Source organism: Misgurnus anguillicaudatus, chromosome 11 (assembly GCF_027580225.2).
Source record: "Misgurnus anguillicaudatus chromosome 11, ASM2758022v2, whole genome shotgun sequence".
Lineage (NCBI taxonomy): Eukaryota > Metazoa > Chordata > Actinopteri > Cypriniformes > Cobitidae > Misgurnus > Misgurnus anguillicaudatus.
Genome location: NC_073347.2, coordinates 10,497,202 through 10,519,057, shown reverse-complemented (window position 1 = coordinate 10,519,057; position 21,856 = coordinate 10,497,202). Strand labels below are relative to the sequence as shown.

Sequence of the window (21,856 nt, the reverse complement as noted above, 5' to 3'; positions counted from 1 at the left end):
TGCAAGAAATTATCAGAGGAGGCGCTTGTGGTTGGCAAAGCTCAAGAAAAAGAGTAGTATTGTATTAGAAGTATGATTGAAGTACATAAAGTATAAAACAAGTATGCTTCTACTTGTTGTGCTTTATTTAAAGAGTATTTAATATGTTCTTTCAGTGTTTGCACAAAATGTACTTTAACACAACTAAAATTGCCTTAATGCCAGTGTGCTTAATTGCTCATAACAAATTTTCTATTGTAATGAAAATAGTATTTTTAATAGTAAATGTAAAAACAATTATTGCTTTTATTGTTTAACTGTGCGCTTATTTTACTGTAAAGCACTTTGTTAGGACACTGGCTATTTTAAATTTGCTATATAAATAAAGCTGACATATTTATAAAAAATAAATATTATATATTTATCACATACTATGGGCTCGGCATGAAAACCAGGTAGTTGACTAAGGGCCTTTTTACACCTGGTCACTTCATGTGTTTTCTCTGATCGGATAGCTATCTGATTTGTTAAAACTGTTCCATTTACATTTGGCCACATAAATGCGTCTTGGCAAAACAGATATGAATCCGATCTTTTACCTCCTCCCATAATGCAAATGCACTATTTATTACTCCGCCTTAAAAAACGTAAGATGACGTTATGCATCAATATGCAGCACTTACTGTATGTTTTACTGTATGTTGGGCAGGGGACGCGCGTTTCTCCTAACTCATGAGCTGAAGCACGCAGTACAGCACAGCAGGAGAGTGACAGCGCGGTGATTTAATGCAGGTCCATGACGGGAAAAGCATTCACAAAACTCTCTTAAAGTTTTATTTCTTTGTTTAATATCATTACAGTTTGTCATTAGACTCTTATATTGATTGTAGGAAGCTTTTTTACCCGCTGTCATCACTCCATAAAGCAATAGGCGTGTCATCTTTGTTTGTTTGGCGCTCTTCCAGCTTACTTGCGAGTGACGTGTTTACGTTTGGGAGGAGTAAAGCGCGACGTATGTGGTTTCATCAACCAGATGCACCCACACTTCTTTGAAATGCGTCCCAGACCACCTCCCGAAGTGGCCCGAGCGACCGGACCCAAATCCGTCCCGAAATCGCTTCAGAGGGCACCCACACCCTGTCTCTCCACGATCAGATAGCCATCCGATCAGAGAAAACGCATGAAGTGACCAGGTGTAAAAAGCCCCTAACTTATATCGGGATATGCAACTGAAGAAAGAATCACCGGGTCGTCACGGATCCAAGAAGAGAGAGCTAACTCGTATCTGCACTGCCTATAAATTGTAATTTCTCGAAATGGTAAATGGTAAATGGACTGCATTTATATAGCGCTTTTAACAGACCTATGGCCATCCAAAGCGCTTTACAATTTAGCCTCACATTCACCCATTCACGCGCACATTCATACACCGACGAAATATCATGCTTTTTCTTGTGCTCCAAGTCCTTTCCTATATGCCTTTGTATCTTGGACGCGTTTTCTGTTGTTTAGACAGATGTCTAACGTTACATTCACTTAAAGGAGCGGTGACTCAAAAACTCAATTTTAACTTGATAATTTGTTATATAAGAGGTCATCATACTTAAATGAACATCCTGCAAGTTTCAGAACTGAAAACGTCCGTGCTACTGAAATATAACCGTCTTTGGCACCAAGCCAGCTAAACACTCCAGTCTAAAATTCGGAAATCTATGACGTCAAAGTAGAATTGAAACACCTCCCCATAACCAAAAGGACAAGTCTACTTTTGTAGCCCCGCCCACAGCTTCGCGTGACACGTGTGTCTCAGTAAGTAAACATGTCTTTAAAGATTGACAAATTTAACCAAAATGACTTTTTAAATACATTTTTTCTGAGAGACTTTTATTTTGACGCGGTGATCTGTTATGATACCATGGAAACGCATTATCGGTTGTGGAAGAACCGCGTGGGAACAACCATGGGAACAACACAGAAGCTAAATACTTCAATTCGGAGGCTTGGAACTTAACATTAGCAATATGCTTGGATAAAGTTTGCTTTTGAAGAAGTTCCAGCTCGTGTGGGGAGCGTTTGTTAACGTTGTGGACATGGATTCATTTGTAAAGAAGTCGATGCTGGATTTGCAGAGAGACTCAGTCAGAAGCACCACTTATATTGGATCTGACAACAATGACACAGCAGTATAATTCACAGTAAGACATTTTACTTTATTTAAGTTACTGCGTTTCACTATTGCTTTGTTAAAAGAGATTGCTTGCTATGTCCTGTTGTAACATCCGTGTCTAAATACGTTTGTTGACTGTTTTAATTTACTAAAAACATTAAACGATTAATAAAAGGTACAACACTTAACAATACGACTGTAATTTAAAGGTAGAAATATACAAAGTTAGTTATAAGGAAGGATTTATCAACCGCAGTTTAGATTCTGATGCCCGTTTACTGTGTTGTATACGGTAATTTAGGCAAGTTGCGTTTGAAAGGTCAAACACTCAACAAAGCTTATTTTTTATCATATGACTGTGGTATTTAACATTACGTGAATGTAAAAGCAACCTCACAAGCACAATAGAAATATACAAAGTTATTGATAAGGATTTATTAGCCGCAGTTTAGATTCGGATGCACGCTTACTGTGTTGTATACGGTAATTTAGTCACGTCGAGTTTTGTTTCTACTTTAATATACGTATTGTCATTTATGTGTATCATGTTTAGCACCCAGAATCTTTTGTGTCTCAAACATATTTGTGTTCGGCTGCTATTTTTATCACATTAATGTTTTTAAAACATTTCCCTACATGTAATGATGGGGAACGAAGCTGTCCAATCATAGCAGTGGGTGTTTACGTTCAGGTCTTCAATGCGGCCCGCCCCTTCAAACGAACCATTTCTCAAGACAGCCACTAATCCATGTTACAGAATAGCGTATTACTTATTGCTTTTGATGTTTTTGAATGTAAAAACAACGCGAAATGCATAAGTAGACATCAATCAACGTCATAAAGCAATAAAATCGACCAATTCACGGCCCCTTTAAAGTTTCCAAAGCGCACATTGTACTCCGTTCAGTTCTTTACACCAGTGGTTCTCAAAGTGGGGGCCGCGAGATGGTGCCAGGGGGGCCCCAGTATTATGACATTTTATAAAATACAGTACTTTATCATAAATTCTGTGTAAGAAACCTCAGAAAAATAAGGCTACTAACCAACAGTAATACGTTGTATAATTTAATATGTTTTGTTTAATTTAAATGGTTAAGTTTTAGAATGTTTTATGTCATATATTTTCTTTTGGGGGGCCGCGAAGGGATGCACCGTACTCAAGGGGGGCCACATGGCGAAAAAGTTTGAGAAGCACTGCTTTACACCGAGTGCCTCCACAATGGCCGCGCATCGGGGTTACCGCCCAGATCGTGACGTCGGTGAAAACCCTCTAATAGGTCACAAATAATTCACAAATATGTGAAGAGTTTGGTTCCAAAACGCGATAAACGCCATTTTTGAAAAAAATTAGTTACTGCCAAAATCAGTATTATATCAGGTCAGTATTTAAAAATAAATTTTTTAATTTAACGCAAAATTCATTATCCGCCGTGTTATTCTGTCATCTTTTCTCCCTTTTTTCCCAAAATGCGATAAACGCCACTTCTCCTTTTTTACAGAACGCAATAAATCCATTCCAGAAATTACAGCCCACCAGTCACGCAATGTAAACAAACAATGGCGGCGCGTTGAGTACACGGAGTCCTAGTTTTCCTCATCTACTTTGTACTTCGTGATCAACAAACAAAACAAAATAAAGCAGTGGGCCCCAAGAAGCAGTGGGCCACCAGTGCATTTTACAACGGCCAAGGGGCGTTGTTAGGCACGACGCGAAGCGGAGTGCCTAAAACCCCCTTAGCCGTTATAAAATGCACTGGTGACCCACTGCTTCGCGGGGCTTATTGCGTTTATAAAACGGTTGCTTCAAATTATGTATAGCAGGATTTCATATAATAAAACACAGCAAATAAGTTGTAATTATATTAGTACAGATATTAGTCTTCCGCCAAACAAAGTAGTTCCTCAGACTCAAGTGTGTCTGCAACAGAGCGGTTCCCAAGCAAAACAGACGGAGCAAAGACACAATGAAAATATGATTCATTAAGACTGTGGTGTTTATTTTCATAAATTAACATTCATCTAATTTATACATTAACATTTATACCGTGCAACTGTTGACGTGTGGATCAAATATGCTTGGAAGCATGCTTAACACTTTCCCTGCCAGCGTTTTTTAAAAGAGTTGCCACCCAGCTTTAGTTAAACATTAATGCCTTCCAGAAAAATGTTCTTCTTTAGATATATAAACATACAATATATCAAATGAAAGAACAGACCCTCTGCTTTCAAACAACAAAATAAAAACGTTTCACCCTACCTTCAATTGGTCTTTTATCCTCTCAAATTTTGAGCAAAATGTTGGGATAATTCCATTTCTGTGAATGACTTTTGTTAGAGATCCGATTCAGAATGCTGATCAAAAAATACACTTGAGTTTTAAAGTGTTGAGTGAAAGCATCAGTGTTTATGTTGTTGTGTAAGATCGCCACCCAGTGGATAATATACGGTACAACTACTCCTCACGGAAGCTCAACAATATTTATTGACACTTATCTGGATATCGCCATTAATTGTTCAATTGTTGAGGATTATAATTAATACAATATAATATAATTAGCCCTCCCAATAAATCAAAATTGACAACAAAATCCGACATTTGACAGTTATTTTCTACAGTACACAACAACAGTGGCGCAGTGATACAAGCTATGTAATACGGTTTGAGCCGTGGGTTTACCGGTGAGTTTTATCACAGCTGAGAACGCGTTTCAACCAATCAGAATGAAGAACCAGAACTGGCCGTTTTATAATAATACTTTAATGGCATTGATAAACATGTGGTTGTTTTCTGTGACGGGAAAGATTGTCATCAACATCTAATAATTTACGCGAAGCACTCAGGAGACTGGTGCTTATCTCCCGACAGCATCAAGTTTCTCATGCTAACACATTGACCCCAGAGGATCTTATGAATAACTTTCCATTATTTTACTCAGTCAACGAAAATTGAGCAGGACCAAAAACATTTTACAGCTGATCTCTGTGAAAGACGTTAAGCGAAGACGTAACCGCAATGACAGTGATCTTAATATGACAAAGTAAGTGTTTTGATTAATGACATTAATGTTTATTTTTTTTGTCAGTGTGTACAACTAGTCAACTAAATGAATATAAAATGGCAAAGATGAATGCACATTTGTACCTTGAATTAATAGATTTCTAGCATTTTGAAACAAAAACTGTCATGGATTTATTGCATTTTGTGGAAAAAATAATTCGTTTTTATAATAAATCTTTGAAAATCAAGTTATGGATTTGAATTTTTTATGTTTTTATAACCTGCTATGGGAAAGTTGCTAAAGTTTGTAACAGAAAATAGTGGTTTTCATCTTGTCACTTTCTTGGTATAGAAAACACGTTTTTACCGAAATTTGTCTAAATGGATTTATTGCATTTTGGAACCAAACTCTTCATTTTAACCTCTTGCCGTCAAGTGTTGCAGTTTTAACAAAATAAATAATTTACAGATTCTGGACTGTATTGTGGAGATCTGCATGGCTTTGAAATACCTGCATGATCAACAGATCCTGCATAAAAACCTGCAGCCTGAGGTAAAGATTTCATTTAGTTGATCTATGCATATCATTTATATGAGATCAACCCATTGCCAAAGCCAATAATTCAGTTAAAGTGCTCTGAAAATGTATCTAATTTTGCTTTACACATGTTTATTTTTATCTGTGTGATTTACAAAGACTTATAAAAAAAATCCAATAGAAACTCAAACACACAAAGGGCTGTGTACACAAGCATGTTTTCAACTGAAATCTGAAAACTTTTCTTATAACAGAGCATATTCTTCACTTCATTTGGAACAATCCGTCTTGGGGAGTTTGGAGTAATTCATCAATGGTATTGTTTTTTACTTCTTTGACTCAAAACAAGACTTGTCAGGAACTCAACACATACTGTAATACAAGAAATACAGCATAGTTTATATTTTTGTGTGCTTTATGATTTGTATTCTGCACTGTTACTGCACTGCGTTGTGTAAAACTGTCAAATAAAGAGATAAAGTACTGGCAGAAAATTACCAGTGCATTTTCTGTTATTGCTTTTTGTTTGTTTCTATAAGGTCCACCGAAGAGCCAGCAGCAGAAAATAAACCTTCATGTGCTGCACCTGAGATTTTGAATGGCAAACCTTATGAGGAGAAAACGTAATAAAACATCATCAAACTGCAATGATATCATGCATACCTGTACATACAGTATTTCAAACTGAATACTTACATCCTGGTAATAATAACTTTTACAGTGACATTTGGATGTTGGGGTGTGTCATCTATGAGCTGTGCATGCTGAAGCGTCCGGTGAGAATTTCCTTTCATTGGATTAAAACAGAGTCAACGGGTTAAAACAATGATGTTCTAAGATATAAAGTACAAATACCAATGCAGTACTGAGTAAAAATTGGGTTACACTTTATTTTGATAGACATTATACTGACTTTAAATACCTTTACAACTACATGTCAACTAACTCTCCTTAGAATATATATTAGGTTATGGTTATGGTTGGTATTAGGAGAATACTGTAAGATGACATGTAGTTGCAAATTTACTTATTGTAAGTCTGATGTTTTTTTAAAGGAATTATCTTAGTAAAGTATTAACATGGATATATAGTCTAGTAATACTAAACTGACTCGTACTTGACAAGAGTTAACCGAAGGTTGCAAAGGTATAATTTGTAAAATATATCAAGTGGACTATCAAAATAAAGTACTCTTTTTCATATATTGATTCACACATGTTTGCTTAATTGCATTGTCTCATATAGGGAATAAAGGTTGTATGTTTTGTTTGAGACTATTGATAAAAGAAAGATTGATTATCTTATTTTTGTCCTTATTTAGTTTCCAGTTGTTGAAAAGATACGCATACGCAGATCCTCCTATGAAGCTCTTCCTCCGACCTTCTCTGAGGAGCTTCGTCAGCTGATAAAAGACACACTTCAACCTGATCCAGCATGCCGTCCATCTGTCAGCGAGATCTTGACCAGACCTTTCATCATTAATCATCTTCAAGAAAAGGTGAACCACCTTATTAAAATATTACATTTTCCATATAATTGACTATTAACAGTGCATGGCACTGGTTCTAAATAAATTGAAAAGCATTGAAGAAATCTGTTTTTTTCCCAGAACTTGCAAACTATTAATTCTCTTAATAAGATACTAGAGGACCTAAGAGCACTAGCGAATGATTTGGAAAGAGTCCATTTCAACACAACCGTAGGCAGTCTCACTGGAGGTGTAATGGGATTGGCTGGAGGAATCGCAACTGTGATGGGAATTGCTCTCTCTCCATTCACTCTTGGAGCATCTCTGATAGTAACAGGAATGGGAATCAGCACGGCATTAGCTGGAGGAGTAACTGCTGGTGCCTGCAACATAACAAACATGGTTAACCAGAGCACAAACCGGAAAAAGATTAAAATGCTCATAATAGAGTTCCAAGAAAAAATTACCTCCACAGTTTGCTGCATCCAAAACATTGATGCTGGAACTCGATTTGGAAGAGGACTGGGAGGAATTCCGGAGAATAATGAAAATGGGCCAGCCAAGGCCATAAGAGCTGTGGCTGAAGGGGCTATAGTAGTTTTGACTGGACTTTTTATAGCTGTTAAAATCTTCTTTGTGTTTCTCGACTCTAAAGAAATCCACAACATCCGCCAAGATAAAGCTTTAAAAGAGAGTCGACAAGCATCAGCATCAACCAGCAACCAAAGCACAGAGTTCACTGACCAGACATCAAATAACAGCGACACAACAAATCTATTGGCAGAAGAGCTGAAGTCTGAGACCATGAAATTTGTGACAAAAATAAAGGAGACAACAGAGAAGCTTCAGAAAAATCTGGATGAACTACGAGATGCAATGCAACCAAACAATGACAACTAAGAATTGTTAGTAAAGATCAGTGTGTTCTTCAGTCTTAGACTGATTATAGTTGTAGCAATGGTTAGATGATGCTAGCTTTATATTCTGGGTTTACATGATAAAATACCATATATAATATTTTATCGCTAGTTTCAATATTGCTTGGAGAAACTTAACCATAATGAAACCATTATTTGTTTTTATAATGACATGAATTCATTATGTATTACGTAAAATGTCATAAAACTGGGGCGTCATTGCACCATACCACCTCCCAGTTTTAGAACCACTGCTTTACTCAATACTGAGTTGCAACAAGCTTTGCATTCTTGGATTGGGGGAGTTTCTGCTATTTTTTCTTTCACAAAGCCTCTCAAGCTTGGACAGGTTGGATGGAAGACATGGGTGGACAGACATCTTCAGGTTGCTCCATAGATATTCAATATAGGGTTTCAGTTAGGGCTCTGGCTGGGCTACTCAAGGACATTTACAAAGTTGTCCCTAAAAGGGGTCACACACCTGACAAGAAGTGCTGCGTGTGGGACAACTCATAGATATTGCACACCGGAAGTGCACATTAAATAGCACAAGCTTAGTCAGATAGTGTAAGTTGGTGCCAAACCCTGACAGAAGATATTTGTAAGACTTGTAAGAAACCTTTCTCAAAGAATTCACATCTACCCCCAGGAACCCCTCCAATGGTGTGAGGACCGAAGGGTCACACCCTACCAGACTTTCTTGTCCCCCTCTTCTCTAAAAGCAAGTTCTAAAAGCAAACTGTACAGTATATGGAATGCTACATGCACAAAGAAAATGAATCTGGTCTTGTTTGGTGTCTTATGAAGTGTTTTTATGTAAGTGTTACATTTGAGTTTATTAATATGACAACAGGATTCAATGTTAATCTGTAACAATAAAATAAGTAAACTTTACCTAATGTTGGTAGACACCTCCTACCTTAGACATGTTATCCAATCCCCCACTGTATGTATATTAGGCAACACCCCTGGGTTTACAAGAACCAATCAGTATATAATTTTAACACACTTTAAGGAAATAACAAGCGTGTAATTTGGTTAGGTTCTTTTATTCAGCCAGCATCATTTGCTACAGCTCCGTATCACACAGTACAACAAAACATAACACTGCTAGTCTCGTTAAAACTCGCATAAACTAACTCTAACTCTTTGGGTTTTTCTCGGGCTTACTGCCACACACTGGACACCTATCGCATTGCTGCATACTACAAATATACATGTGTGATCTGAATAAATAACAATAAATTTTTAATAAAATAACTATAAAATAAAAATGACAACTATTATGTCTAACTTTTAACTCCCAATTATATTTAATAGTTTTCCCCACATCTTTATCACAATGCTTTGTTCTCTTGATATTCTCTGGATGTTCTCTAGATATATCTGGACATAGTTGAAAAAAATCATCTTTATTTTATAAGTTGTAGCAATTCATCTCTAGTCAAGATTAATAATAGTAAGTTGACACAACTTGTAAATCTGAGTTGAGCAATTTTTTTTACAGTGTATGTTCATATTAAGTGATTCTATTGTATGTAAGCCGTTCCTTGAATAAAGGAAGTACATCACTATCTGTGTCAGTCTCTGTGGTTTGCCCACATGGTTTAAATAGAAGGCTGCAGATACTGCGCAACAAAGAAACAAAAAATCTTATAGTTCTGGTGTCAGAAGAGGGATCCCAAAACGATATCAGACTGAAGAAACAGCAGAAACAGGCTTAACGTGAGAAACATCACACATTCATTAAACTTTTGATAAATGGTCTTACCAACCCTAACTTTTAATTGACTGTCTTAATTCCATTGCTCTTTTCCCTTGTGTTCTTGCATATTTAATAACAATTTCTATAGAAAGCAAATCTTTGGTTAGCTTAGATACACACAAATGTTTTATCTTCTCAAAAATTTTGCTTTGCAAGAATTTACAGCAATGGGAAACAGTCTAACTGCTCTTAATGAACGTGGCTACACATTAGTGAGTAAAGAAAAGAACAAGATCCTGGTGAAAAATGAGGCTGGGGACCTGTTTGTCATTAAAAAGTTAAGCGCCAACCAGGTAAGTTCGACAGTTTGATTATAATAAGATTTAAGTAAAATAATTATAAGAGATAAATGATTATAATGAGATTTGAGGGTGCGTTTCTGTCTGTTTTTAGGATGAAATAAATGTTCTCCTAAAGCTCAGTCATCCACACATCGTCAATCATAAGGAAATCATCACAGGTTGAACGAAAAATGTTGAATTCTAAATTAATTAACTTTATTTTTGAATAATATTAAAGCTTTTTAAACCGTAATCTGTTTACAGATTCAGACTGTTTGTATCTTCTTCTGGAGCACTGCGAAGGTGGAGATCTTGCTCAAACAATCAAAAACAAAAAGAAGGAAACAGATCAATTTTCTGAGAATGAGGTATGACTGTAGACTGATGGTAAAACACCCATTTGCACAGACAATGTTAATTCTGTTCCCCGTTTTTTACAAATTCTAGAGTCAATTGAACTCACTTGTAGAATCTATTCATTACTTTTGGAACTAAAAACTGGTCTCCATGAGCACAGATGTACATCCTGTAAAAATGCATAAATTAGGTTAAAACCACTTTTGCAAGTTTTTTCAACATACTATTTTTAATTTTGACCTGTGAGTAGTTTACATAAATTATAACAAACAACTTAAAATTGTTTAAAGGGATAGTTCACTTTACTTTACTCATCCTCATGTTGTTCTAAACCTGTATGAATTTCTTTTGATGAACACAAAAGAAGAAAATTTGAGAAGTGATGGTAAACACATAGCATATACAGTAGTGTCCATTGACTTCAATAGTATGAAAAATATTTTGGAAGTATCGTGATAAATTTTGAAGAAAATATTTTGATAAATGATGGAAAGCACACAGTTGATGGTACCCATAAAATTCCATCATTTTTTTAATTTTTACTATGGAAGTTTATGGACACTATATGCTGTGTGTTTACCATAATTTCTCAAAATATCTTCAATCAAAAGATTTTCATACAAGTTTAGAACAACATGAGGATGAGAAAATTATGACAGAATTTTCATTTTTCGGTTAACTATCCCTTTAACTTTATTTTTAAGTTAAAGTAGCATAAAATATGTTGATTTGACAAAAATGCTTTTTACAAAGCAGCATAATGATGATTCATTTTAATTTTTAAATTTTAATTTTAAAAATCAGAGGCATACCTTAAACTCTAATTAAAACATCTAAATCAGCTAGAACCTTCCAGATAGGTATATGATGGAGCAGGTTTGAGAAAAATTATGTAAATTCACATTTGACTAATTAACAGATTCTGGACTGGATTGTGAACATCTGCATGGCTTTGAAATACCTGCATGATCAAAAGATCCTGCATAAAAACCTGCAGCCTGAGGTAAAGATTTCATTTAGTTGATCTATGCATATCATCTACAGTATAGTATACCAGATCAAGAGAATGTCGGCGCCTATAATTCAGTTAAAGTACTCTGAAAATATATTTAATTTGGTTTTACACTTGTTTATTCTTATCTAAGAGATTTGCAAAGATTTATGAGAAACAATCCAATGGAAACCCCCAATGCAACAACTCAAACAAACACAGGAAGTGACGGTTTACACAAGCCTGTTTTCAACTGAAATCTGAAAACTTTATATGCATTTTGGTTGTTCAGTTACACAACAACTGCATTTTTGATTGTTTTGACAATGTTGTCATTTTACTACATTGTTGTTGTGTAAGGGTAAAATTCTGCACTTTTAAGTTAATCAGTCTACTGTAAATTAAAAAAACATGAGAATGAAATGTTTAGTCATCTCCAAATGTATAAAATATCTTGGTTTTCTTATACTGTAACAGAGCATATTTCTCACTGCATGTGGCACCATCCGTCTTGGCGAGTTTGGAGTAATTCATCAATGGTATTGTTTGCTTCTTTGATTCAGACTTGTCAGGAACTCCTCAACACATACTGTTATACAATAAATACATCATAGTTCATATTTGTGTGTGCTTTATGATATTCTGCACTGTAAAAGTTTATTTTAAATTTTGCACTACACTGCGTTGTGTAAAACTGTAAAATAAACAGATAAAGTACTGGCAGAAAATTACCAGTACAATTTCTGTTTTTCTTGTATCTATAGGTCTATTGAAGAGCCAGCAGCAGAAAATAAACCTTCATGTGCTGCACCTGAGATTTTGAATGGCAAACCTTATGAGGAGAAAACGTAATAAAACATCATCAAACTGCAATGATATCATGCATACCTGTACATACAGTATTTCAAACTGAATACTTACATTCTGATAATAATAACTTTTACAGTGAAATATGGATGTTGGGGTGTGTCATCTATGAGCTGTGCATGCTGGAGCGTGCGGTGAGAATTTCCTTTTATCAGATTGAAACAGAGTCAACAGGTTGAAACAATGATAAAACAATCTAAGATATACAGCACAATACCAGTTCAGTATTAAGTAAAAATTGGGTTATGCTTTATTTTGATAGTCAACTTTAGAAAGTATACTGTAGTGTGAAGAAAGTGTTGGCTCCCTTCCTGTTTGTTTGTTTGTTTTTGCATGTTTGTCACACTTTCATGTTTCCGATCATCGAACACATTTAAATATTAATCAAAGATAACAGGAGTGAACACAACATGCAGTTTTTAAATGAAGGTTTTTATTATGAAAGGAAACTCACAAGGCCCTAACAGTGCTGTGGAGGACTTTTGGCCCACTCATCTTTGCAGAATTGTTGTAGTTAAGCCACACTGGAGAGTTTTCGAAATCAAAATGCCTTTTTAAGGTTATGCCACAGCAAGCACTTTTTCCACACAGTGCCATGTGGTTTTGATTTTGTTTTCCCATCATAATGAAAACGTTCATTTTAGAACTGCATGTTGTGTTTAATTGTGTTGTCTTTTATTAATATTAAAAAAAAATTCATGATTAGAAACAATAAAGTGCAACAAACATGCAAAAAAAAAAAAAAAAAACAGGAAGGGGGCCAACACGTTTTCATGAAGTTTTAAAATGAAGGTACCTTTTCAACTACATCAACTAACTCTTATTAGAATGTTAATAGACTTTTAGGTTAAGGTTAGGGTTAGGATGGGTAAAGGCCAGAAGAATACTGTAAGATGACAACTAGTTGCAAAGTTACTTATAGTCAGTGTAATGTTTTTGTTAAGGGATTGTCATATTAAAATATTTACATAGAGAGATAGTCCATACTGTACTGTCTATACTATACTGACTGGTACTTGACAAGATGTTGCAGAGGTATTTATAATTTGTACAATATATAAAGTGGACTATCAAAATAAAGTAATACAATTTTTTCAAATGTTTGCTTGATTGCATTGGCTCAGAAGGAATAAAGGTTGCATGTTTTTCTTTGAGCCTTATGATGACTGAATTTTTGACACCATTTAGTTTCCTGCAGTTCTCTCAGTTGAGATTGTTGGAAAGATACTCACATCCTCCTATGAAGCTCTTCCTCTGACCTTCTCTGAGGATCTTCGTCAGCTGGTAAAAGACACACTTCAGCTCGATCCAGCATGCCGTCCGTCTGTCAGCGAGATCTTGACCAGACCTTTTATTATTAATCATCTTCGAGAAAAGGTGAGTTACCCCACTAATTTTCCATACAATTTACTATTAACAGTCCATATTGGATTTGGCACTGGTTCTAAACAAAATGGAAAACATTGAAGAAATCTGCGATTTTTTTCAGATCTTGCAAACTATTACGACTCTTAATAAGAAACTAAAGGACCTAAGAGCACTAGCTGATAATTTGGAAAGCGTCCATTTCAACACAACCGTAGGCAGTCTCGCAGGAGGTGTAGTGGGATTGGCTGGAGGAATCACATCTGTGGTGGGACTTTTTCTCTCGCCGTTCACTTTTGGAGCATCTCTGATAGTAACAGGAGTGGGAATCGGCACGGCAGTAGCTGGAGGAGTAACTGCTGGTGCCTGCAACATAACAAACATGGTTAAACAGAGCACAAACCGGGATAAGATGAAAATGCTTATAAAAGAGTTCCAAGAAAAAATTACCTCCACAGTTTGCAGCATCCAAAACATCCAAATAGCTGTGGACACTTTAAAAAAACAGTTTTCCACAAGCGATAATGCATTTTCCAATGCACAACCAGGAGCTAATGCTGGAGCTCGACTTGGACGAGGACTGGGAGGAATTCCAGAGATTATCCGTGTGATTGAAGTTGCAAATATTGGGAAGGTGGCAGCTCAGGCCGCAAGAGCTGTTCGTGTGGCTGAAGCGGCTACAGGAGTTTTGTCTGCACTTTTTGTAGCTGTTGATGTCTTCTTTGTGTTTCTGGACTCTAGAGAAATCCACAACATCCGCCAAGATTATGCTTTAAGAGAGAGTCGACAAGCATCAGCATCCACCAGCAACCAAAACACTGAGTTGACAGACAAGACATCAAATAACAGCGACACAACAAATCTATTGGCAGAAGAGCTGAAGTCTGAGACCATGAAATTTGTGACAAAAATAAGGGAGACAACAGAGGAGCTTCAGACAATTCTGGATACACTGCGAGATGCAATACACCCAAACAACGACAACTAAGAATTGTTAGTAAAGATCAGTATGTTTTTCAGTCATAGATTGATTATAGTTGTAGCAATGGTTAAGTTTGTTAGTAAGTCAGTATTATAGTTCTTATTATTTGCTAGTATTATAGGTGTAGCAACTAAGGATAGTTGTAGCAACGCTTAGGGGATGATTACTGAATATTCTGGGTTTCCATGAAAAAATACCTTATAAAAAATTTGATTACTAGTTTTAATATTGCTTAGAGAAACTTTCTTAGAAGCTATACCAGAAGCATTTCAGCTTAATGTACTCCTATTTAATTATGTTAAGAATGGAAATTCTTGCCTTTATTTCCTTGATATTTAGGAAATCAGAATATGTTTGTGGCTGCTTAATGTAATTTACTTTTACTTGTACTAAAAGAGATGTATCACCAAAATACAAACAGTTATAGTTTCTTTTTATTCATTTTACAACATTTTAAGAAACACATTAAAATATAGCATTATTTGTTTTTATAATGACATGAATTCATTATGTATTACGTAAAATAATACATAATAATCCCTTACAGTGACGCCCCCCTCCCCAGTTTTAGAACCACTGCTTTACTCAATACTTGCTTCAAGCTTTGCACACATGGATTGGGAAATTTTCTGTTATTTTTCTTTACAAATTCTCTTAAGCTCGGACAGGTTGGATGGAGATCGTTTTGTCACAAAAATGACATGGGAAATGACATGAAACAACACATTAAACAAAAATTGTTGATTGAAAAAAAGGTCAGAAAGAAATTAAGGCTGCAAGCTGTTTGCAGGATCATCTGCTCTGAAAAACCCAGAAAAGGGAAAAAAACAAAGAATATGAGTGAAAGAAAAGATCAGTAGACCGGTACTTCAACCCATGCCTTGCTCTTATTGGTTGTAGCTCATTGTGACATGTGACATTACAGGATCTGGAGACTCCCATCGGCAAGGTGTCAGCACGACTCTTTAATGCATCGATCGTTGACTAGTTCACACAAAGATTATCGCGTGCTTTTCATACGCTGATTTGCCCCCGATCACAGCACAACCTTTTGGCAAACTCGATGACTTGCAAATCGGGCTTAAATCTGACTTAAAATCCTGTAGTGTGAACTTGCCATTATGGTCATTGTAATGTTGAAAGAGGTCCGATAACTTGATTGTGTTGAGGTATAAAGGTATATGATATTTAGTATACGATTTCTTAATGGAAATACCAATATTAATGATTTTCTTGACCACTCAATAATCTGATGTCATCTTGAGGTCACATACTGAGGCTCAAGTATGTATTTATGATCATCAACAAAGATTTGTTTTGGATATTGTAAGGTGGTGCCGAACCCTGAAAAAGATATTTGTAAGACCAGCACCAAATGGCTGATCCCAGAGGGAACTATTTAACAAAGACACTATTCTGGTAAGAAACTAAAATGATCTAAACAAGCTCATATATATACCTCAAAGACAATCACCCTTTGTTAGAACACAGAGGATCTAAAAGATCTAATCAAATTTAGATCACAGCTACCCCACTGTGCAAAGACAGAAGTCTCACACCTCACCAACCTTATCTCCCCCTCTCCTCATGGTCTCAGAACACACTGCAAATGGAATGCTACATTCTACATGCACAAAGTATCTAAAACTGGTCTTGTTTGGTATCATATGAAATGTTTCAATGGGTTTATTAATATGACAACAGAATTCAATGTTAAAGTGTAACAATAAAAGTAAGAAAACGTCACCCAATGTTCAGAGACACCTCCTACCTTAGACATGTTAACCAATCACCCACTGTATACATATTTGGCAACACCCCTGAATTCACAGGAACCAATCAGTACCAAATCCCTATATCATGGGTCATCAAACTAAGGCCTGCGGGCCGACTCAGGCCCGCCACCCTGCTTTGACCGGCCCCCCATCCCCTCTGCCCCCCACTACTTGAACCGGCCCTATGAGGCAATTTTATTTTTGTAATTGTTCTTTGGAAAGTAATCAAATGTTCGCATCTGGTATTTGTTGATTTTTTTTTAAGTTAAAAAATGATACTTAGTTATAAAATGAACTATAGTTGCCAAATTTTCGTCACCCGACATGCTCGTGATCAAGCAGTAACAGACAACGCACGTGCAGATCACTGTCCAGAACTGGCAGTGTTCAGGACAGCAAAATGGCTAGCATTAAACAAAAAGTTGATAAGATAATGCAGAGTTTTAAAAGAACAGTGGACCAACGATTATTTTTTTGTCAAGTGTAAGGACCGTGCAGTTTGTATTATATGTAAAGAAAGTGTTGCGGTTTTCAAAGAATATAATCTGTGTCGTCATCAGGAAACCCCCCATAAAGAGTATGATCGCTAGCGAGGGCAAGTAAGAGAAGACAGGATTCAAAGGATGAAAGGCGTACTGGCTGCACAAAAGAATTTTTTCCTTTGCCAAACTCAGGTAAACCAGGCTGCTGTCAAGCTAGCTATAAGGTAGCTCACCTACTAGCTACCCATGGAAAGCCATTTACTGATGGGGACTTTGGCTGTGCAAGGCTAGTAGTCTCTACTACACAATGAGGCCTGCTGGTGGTCATTTTGGTCTGGGTCATACAATTCTATGTTATATAGCTGACCCGGCCCCCCATCACAGTCAGGAATGATAATGTGGCCCCCAGAGAAAAAAGTTTGGTGACCTCTGCCCTATATGCTTTGTTCTCTCTGGTTATTTAAGGAAAGTTTGTAAATAGTTCAGTGGGATTTTCTATATTCAGAAAGGAACAGAATATTCAGAAGGTTTTTGTTTGATTGTTTCAAAATTTTAAACTGAAATATAAATTGGGTTCTGAATTGTGTTTTTCCTGGTTAATAAATTATGTTTGCATTCATTCTAATCTGCTAGGTATTATTGGCCTCTAAGTTACTATAAAGTATTACAATATCCATTGTTACCACAAATCTTTGATCGGGGTTAATACATGCTAATTAAGTTCTACCTCTAACTAAGTTGTTATGCAGTCATGTTTATATGTGGTCCATTAGGGTGATGAGTCATAACCTCTAATCATTGTCTTTACTTTGATTGAGGTGTATATACACTAGTCAACATTCGAAGTGGATCAAAACCATTCATAAAAGTTTACATAAAACCAATCCCTAATACCAGTTCTTGTCTTAGGAAAACTTTAATAAACGTTTTTGATCCACTTTAAATGTTGACTAGTATAGTAATATGATTTAACTATTTTCAGCTAGACGGTGCCATGCCAGAACCACTGGTCATCGTGAAGCTTTGAATTAAGTTGTATATAACAGATCATACTTAATATATATAAGATATATGTCACAGGTGACGGTTTGTGAGGGCGGAACCAAAAGTGTGGAAGACGGGTTCCGCCCGATGATGGTTCTGCCCGGATGCTTCACCCTGAACACCGGAATTTCCGGGGTTTCCCCGAAGCCGAAATTAAGCCTGATTACGCTCAGGTGGGGATAATTTACACAGCGGTTGCTAATAGGCTGACAAGGAGAAGAGTCAGAGCATAAAAAGACCTTTGAAGACATCAAACGGGGTGCTTGTGGTGTACTTTGTATACGCTGTGTTGCTGCTTTGCAGACGGACTACGCTGGCTTGATCGTTCCCCTGGGGAAGAGAGAAAGGCACAGTCAGCTAGCGAAGGAATACTGGGAGACTTCACTCGTGAGAGAGCGGACACAGAGCATTCAACAGGGCAGATATTAGAAGTCATTGACAACGAAGAGTGAGTAACAGCTGTAGTACTTATCTGTATATTACTTGGAAGAGGAGTTGCTTGGTGTGTGTTTTCCTTGTGTGAGAGGAAAGCGTGGGCGAGCCGCGGGTTGACCGGAAGCACGGACGAAACAATTGGTAGGAAGCACCGTTCACCAATAGAGCAGTGGCCCTGGGGGAAAAAGGAAGCGCAGGTGAGCCAGAGGAGCGATAAACAACACACCGGGCCTGTGAATAACACACATCTCACTCTCATTGGCGGTCCAGCTATCGCCCAACTATCCTCTCGAGGTAGTCGTAGCCATGTGGCGAGGGCGATCTAAAAATCACGTGAAGTTGTATAAGAGTGCTGTGGGTGAGTCTCACTGATTGATGGTGTTTACGCTTTACTTGCTGTGTGTATGCTGTGCTTGTAGCGTCCAGACTGCCTAGCCTCAGACGAGCCGCGAGACGACGACATCTGTTGTGGCCTGGGTCCTAAGGAGAGCGAGAAAATTAAGCCCTGTGCCCTGGGTGTGTCAACGAGAGCTTCGTCCTGCCATAGAGCAGACAGTGGTGAAACCCAGTGAGTACTATCAAAAGTGTACCGTGCGGATTGAGGGTTATAGCTGTGTATGTATTGACCTTTCCAACAGAAGCTCGTGGTGAGCGGAGCCCCGACGAAAGTTCGCCCTAACTCGGGACCTCGGCCGTGGAAGTAGGAGGGGGAGTTTGGGAAGCGTTCGGCTCCGTGCCACTGGACCCACCAGTCTCTACGACGCCCGGACAGCTTGAGTGGATGGGCGAAGGAATACGGTGCACCAACGCTGTAGCGAAAATCCACTGTCTGCAAGTGAACAAAGACATCCAGTGCTGAGGGTAACGTAACTGGTGAGCTGAAATTAACCTGTGCTTATAGCAATCACCTACCTGTGTTCCAGCGAAGGCTCCGTGTGAGCGAAGATCCCCAGTGCTGTGAGAAACGTAACCTGTGAAGTGAAATTGTTCTGTGCTTATAGCAATCACCTACCTGTGTTCCAGCGAAGGCTCCGTGTGAGCGAAGATCCCCAGTGCTGTGAGAAATGTAACCTGTGAAGTGAAATTGTTCTGTGCTTATAGCAATCACCTACCTGTCTTCCAGCGAAGGCTCCATGTGAGCGAAGATCCCCAGTGCTGTGAGAAACGTAACCTGTGAAGTGAAATTGTTCTGTGCTTATAGCAATCACTTACCTGTGTTCCAACGAAGGCTCCGTGTGAGCGAAGATCCCCAGTGCTGTGAGTAACGTAACCTGTGAAGTGAAATTGTTCTGTGCTTATAGCAATCACCTACCTGTGTTCCAACGAAGGCTCCGTGTGAGCGAAGATCCCCAGTGCTGTGAGTAACGTAACCTGTGAAGTGGAATTGTACTGTGCTTATAGCAATTACTATCTGTGTTCCAACGAAGGCTCCGTGTGAGCGAAGATCCCCAGTGCTGTGAGTAACGTAACCTGTGAAGTAGACTTTATCTGTGCTTATAACGATTACTTACCTGTGTTCCAACGAAGGCCCGGGTGAACGAAGATCCCCAGTGCTGTGAGTAATGTATTGTGGAAGTGGAAATTAACCTGTGCTTACAGCGATTACTTACTAGTGCTTGAAGACTCTTGGCGAGTGAGGAGCCCCAGTGTTGGTTTGAAGAGCCGCGTGACTAAGGCACGGGAGACAGAGAGAAAGAGGAAGAGGGGTGAGAAGAGTAGCGATCTGCAACAAAGTAACATACATCAACTAACTTTTATTTGATTCTGCCTCCAGGAGAAGCGGAGCGCGCCACGGATTCTCGGGCCGGAGCCCTAAAAGAGCCTCTGTCCCCAGTCCTTATCCCAAGTGGCCCTGGAGGAGGGAAGAAGACCCATTAGTTTTAAATTACCCCTTCCCCTTTTTTCCCCCTGCCTGTTAAATATTTAATAAAGATTATTTTAACGATAGTTTACTCGTCTGTCTGGTCATTGGGGTGGTCTTGGGAAACTCCTCGAGGTGGAAGAGTTGAGAGGGGTGTGACCCTTAGTATAGTCGGGTCCACCCCCAAGGCTGAGACAGATTAGAATAAGAATAAGATAATCATACTTTATGTGGGCTATCAGAGTGATAAGTCATAACTGCTGGTCATTATTTCTGCTATAATTAAGTTGTATATAGTAATATGATTTAACTATATTCGGCTAGATGGTGCTAAGCCCGTACCTCTGGTTATAGTTTGAATTTTGTACTAAGTTGTATACAAACGATTGCATGGGGCTACATGGGAACTTTTAGCAAGAGATCGCGGGAGTGGCATTGTTAAACTGCTTTGGCCATAACCTCTAGTACGGTCGAGTTTGTGTTGGGAACCTGTACAACAGCCGATGTGGACCGATACGACATTGGTAATCGAATGAAGGAGTTCAATATAAATATGAGTTATAATGATCAAACTTTTATCCACATTCCATAATTATCTATTTGATTCATATTACGAACAATATTTTATATTCCCATAGAGTTGGTTCGGCCCATAGCACGTCTAAGAAAACTTTTCTCCGGTAGGCTGGGTCGGCCCTACCGTAACAATACGCGTCTGAGAGGAGGAGGGCGTAAAAAACAGGTTGAAGAAAAAATCCATTGGAGGAGGATGCTGCCAAATGTGCCAAACCTACAGATTTATTTTCAAGAGGACAAACAAAAGTGCCAACAGGTAATAAGCCTAGTAATGATTAGCATTAGCAATGTAATTATTCGGCTAATACCGTTGTCAAACTATTTACAAGCCAAAACATTTTTTTTTTGTTACAATATTACCATTTTGTGTATACATGGCGATTCATAGACTTTGCAAATATTATGCAAGCTGCTTCTGAGCAGTCCCCCGAAAATGAGGAGGCCATGAGTAAACAATATGAATTAAAGTTATTTAACCCTCAGGTTGTGTTCAGAACCCTATAAGACCTTTTGTTTTCCCAGTCAAAAATGACCAGCCTAAAAAAGCTTATAAATCACTATGCCATTTACCCAATATTTTTGTCAAATTGTTTTCTTTTTTAATTAGGACTTTTATATTTCTATTTGCATTAATCATCGGCCTCATAGCATTAGCAATGCTAATAATTTATCAACCTTTCCTTGTGGAATACACTCTAAAAAGGGCTAGGTTATTTATATATTTTATATATTGGACAGAACACGCTGCTGGGTTAAAATTAATTAACCCAATGCTGGGTTGTTTTAACCCAACTGTTGGGTTATTATAATCCATGGTTGCATAACAGCAGCCCAGCATTGGGTTATTTTTAACCCAGCATGGGGTAATTTTTAACCAAGCATGTGTTCTGTTCAATATTTACCCATTATGGGTAAAAAGTATTTTTAAGAGTGTAGAGGAATATTTTGTTAACTTCTTATCTTAAGTGAAGTATTATTTAACTTTTACCTTATTTGTTAAACCATGAT

General features: G+C 37.6%; 2 protein-coding genes across 3 annotated transcripts in view; both read left to right on the top strand.

Moving 5' to 3' along the window:
- Positions 1-21,856, top strand: part of LOC129416585 (uncharacterized) — a 46,256-nt gene that overhangs the window by 2,710 nt on the left and 21,690 nt on the right. Inside the window, exons 6-11 of one of the 2 annotated variants that reach the window (XM_073872992.1) lie at positions 5,614-5,697; positions 5,937-5,998; positions 6,222-6,305; positions 6,404-6,458; positions 7,004-7,180; positions 7,292-8,217. In XM_073872992.1, coding sequence (XP_073729093.1) covers positions 5,614-5,697; positions 5,937-5,998; positions 6,222-6,305; positions 6,404-6,458; positions 7,004-7,180; positions 7,292-8,050 — 1,221 coding nt within the window. In that variant the 3' untranslated portion in view covers positions 8,051-8,217. Of the gene's footprint in view, positions 1-5,613; positions 5,698-5,936; positions 5,999-6,221; positions 6,306-6,403; positions 6,459-7,003; positions 7,181-7,291; positions 8,218-21,856 lie in introns of those variants that run through there. The other variant, XM_073872991.1, reaches the window with a different exon arrangement.
- Positions 9,661-15,018, top strand: LOC141368788 (uncharacterized). Its single transcript, XM_073873002.1, has 10 exons — positions 9,661-9,793; positions 9,989-10,125; positions 10,226-10,292; positions 10,378-10,481; positions 11,390-11,473; positions 11,939-12,000; positions 12,226-12,309; positions 12,408-12,462; positions 13,517-13,705; positions 13,818-15,018. The coding sequence occupies exons 2-10, from the start codon at positions 10,000-10,002 to the stop codon at positions 14,679-14,681; spliced, it is 1,635 nt and encodes a 544-aa protein (XP_073729103.1). The 5' UTR covers positions 9,661-9,793; positions 9,989-9,999; the 3' UTR covers positions 14,682-15,018.

Bases quoted from the DNA above. Each gene is read 5' to 3' on its own strand.
- LOC141368788 (XM_073873002.1), top strand. From the start codon at position 10,000: ATGGGAAACAGTCTAACTGCTCTTAATGAACGTGGCTACACATTAGTG. The intron at 12,001-12,225 runs GTATTGTTTGCT...TTGTATCTATAG, and splicing joins TTTGGAGTAATTCATCAATG to GTCTATTGAAGAGCCAGCAG. The intron at 12,463-13,516 runs GTGAGAATTTCC...GACACCATTTAG, and splicing joins TGTGCATGCTGGAGCGTGCG to TTTCCTGCAGTTCTCTCAGT.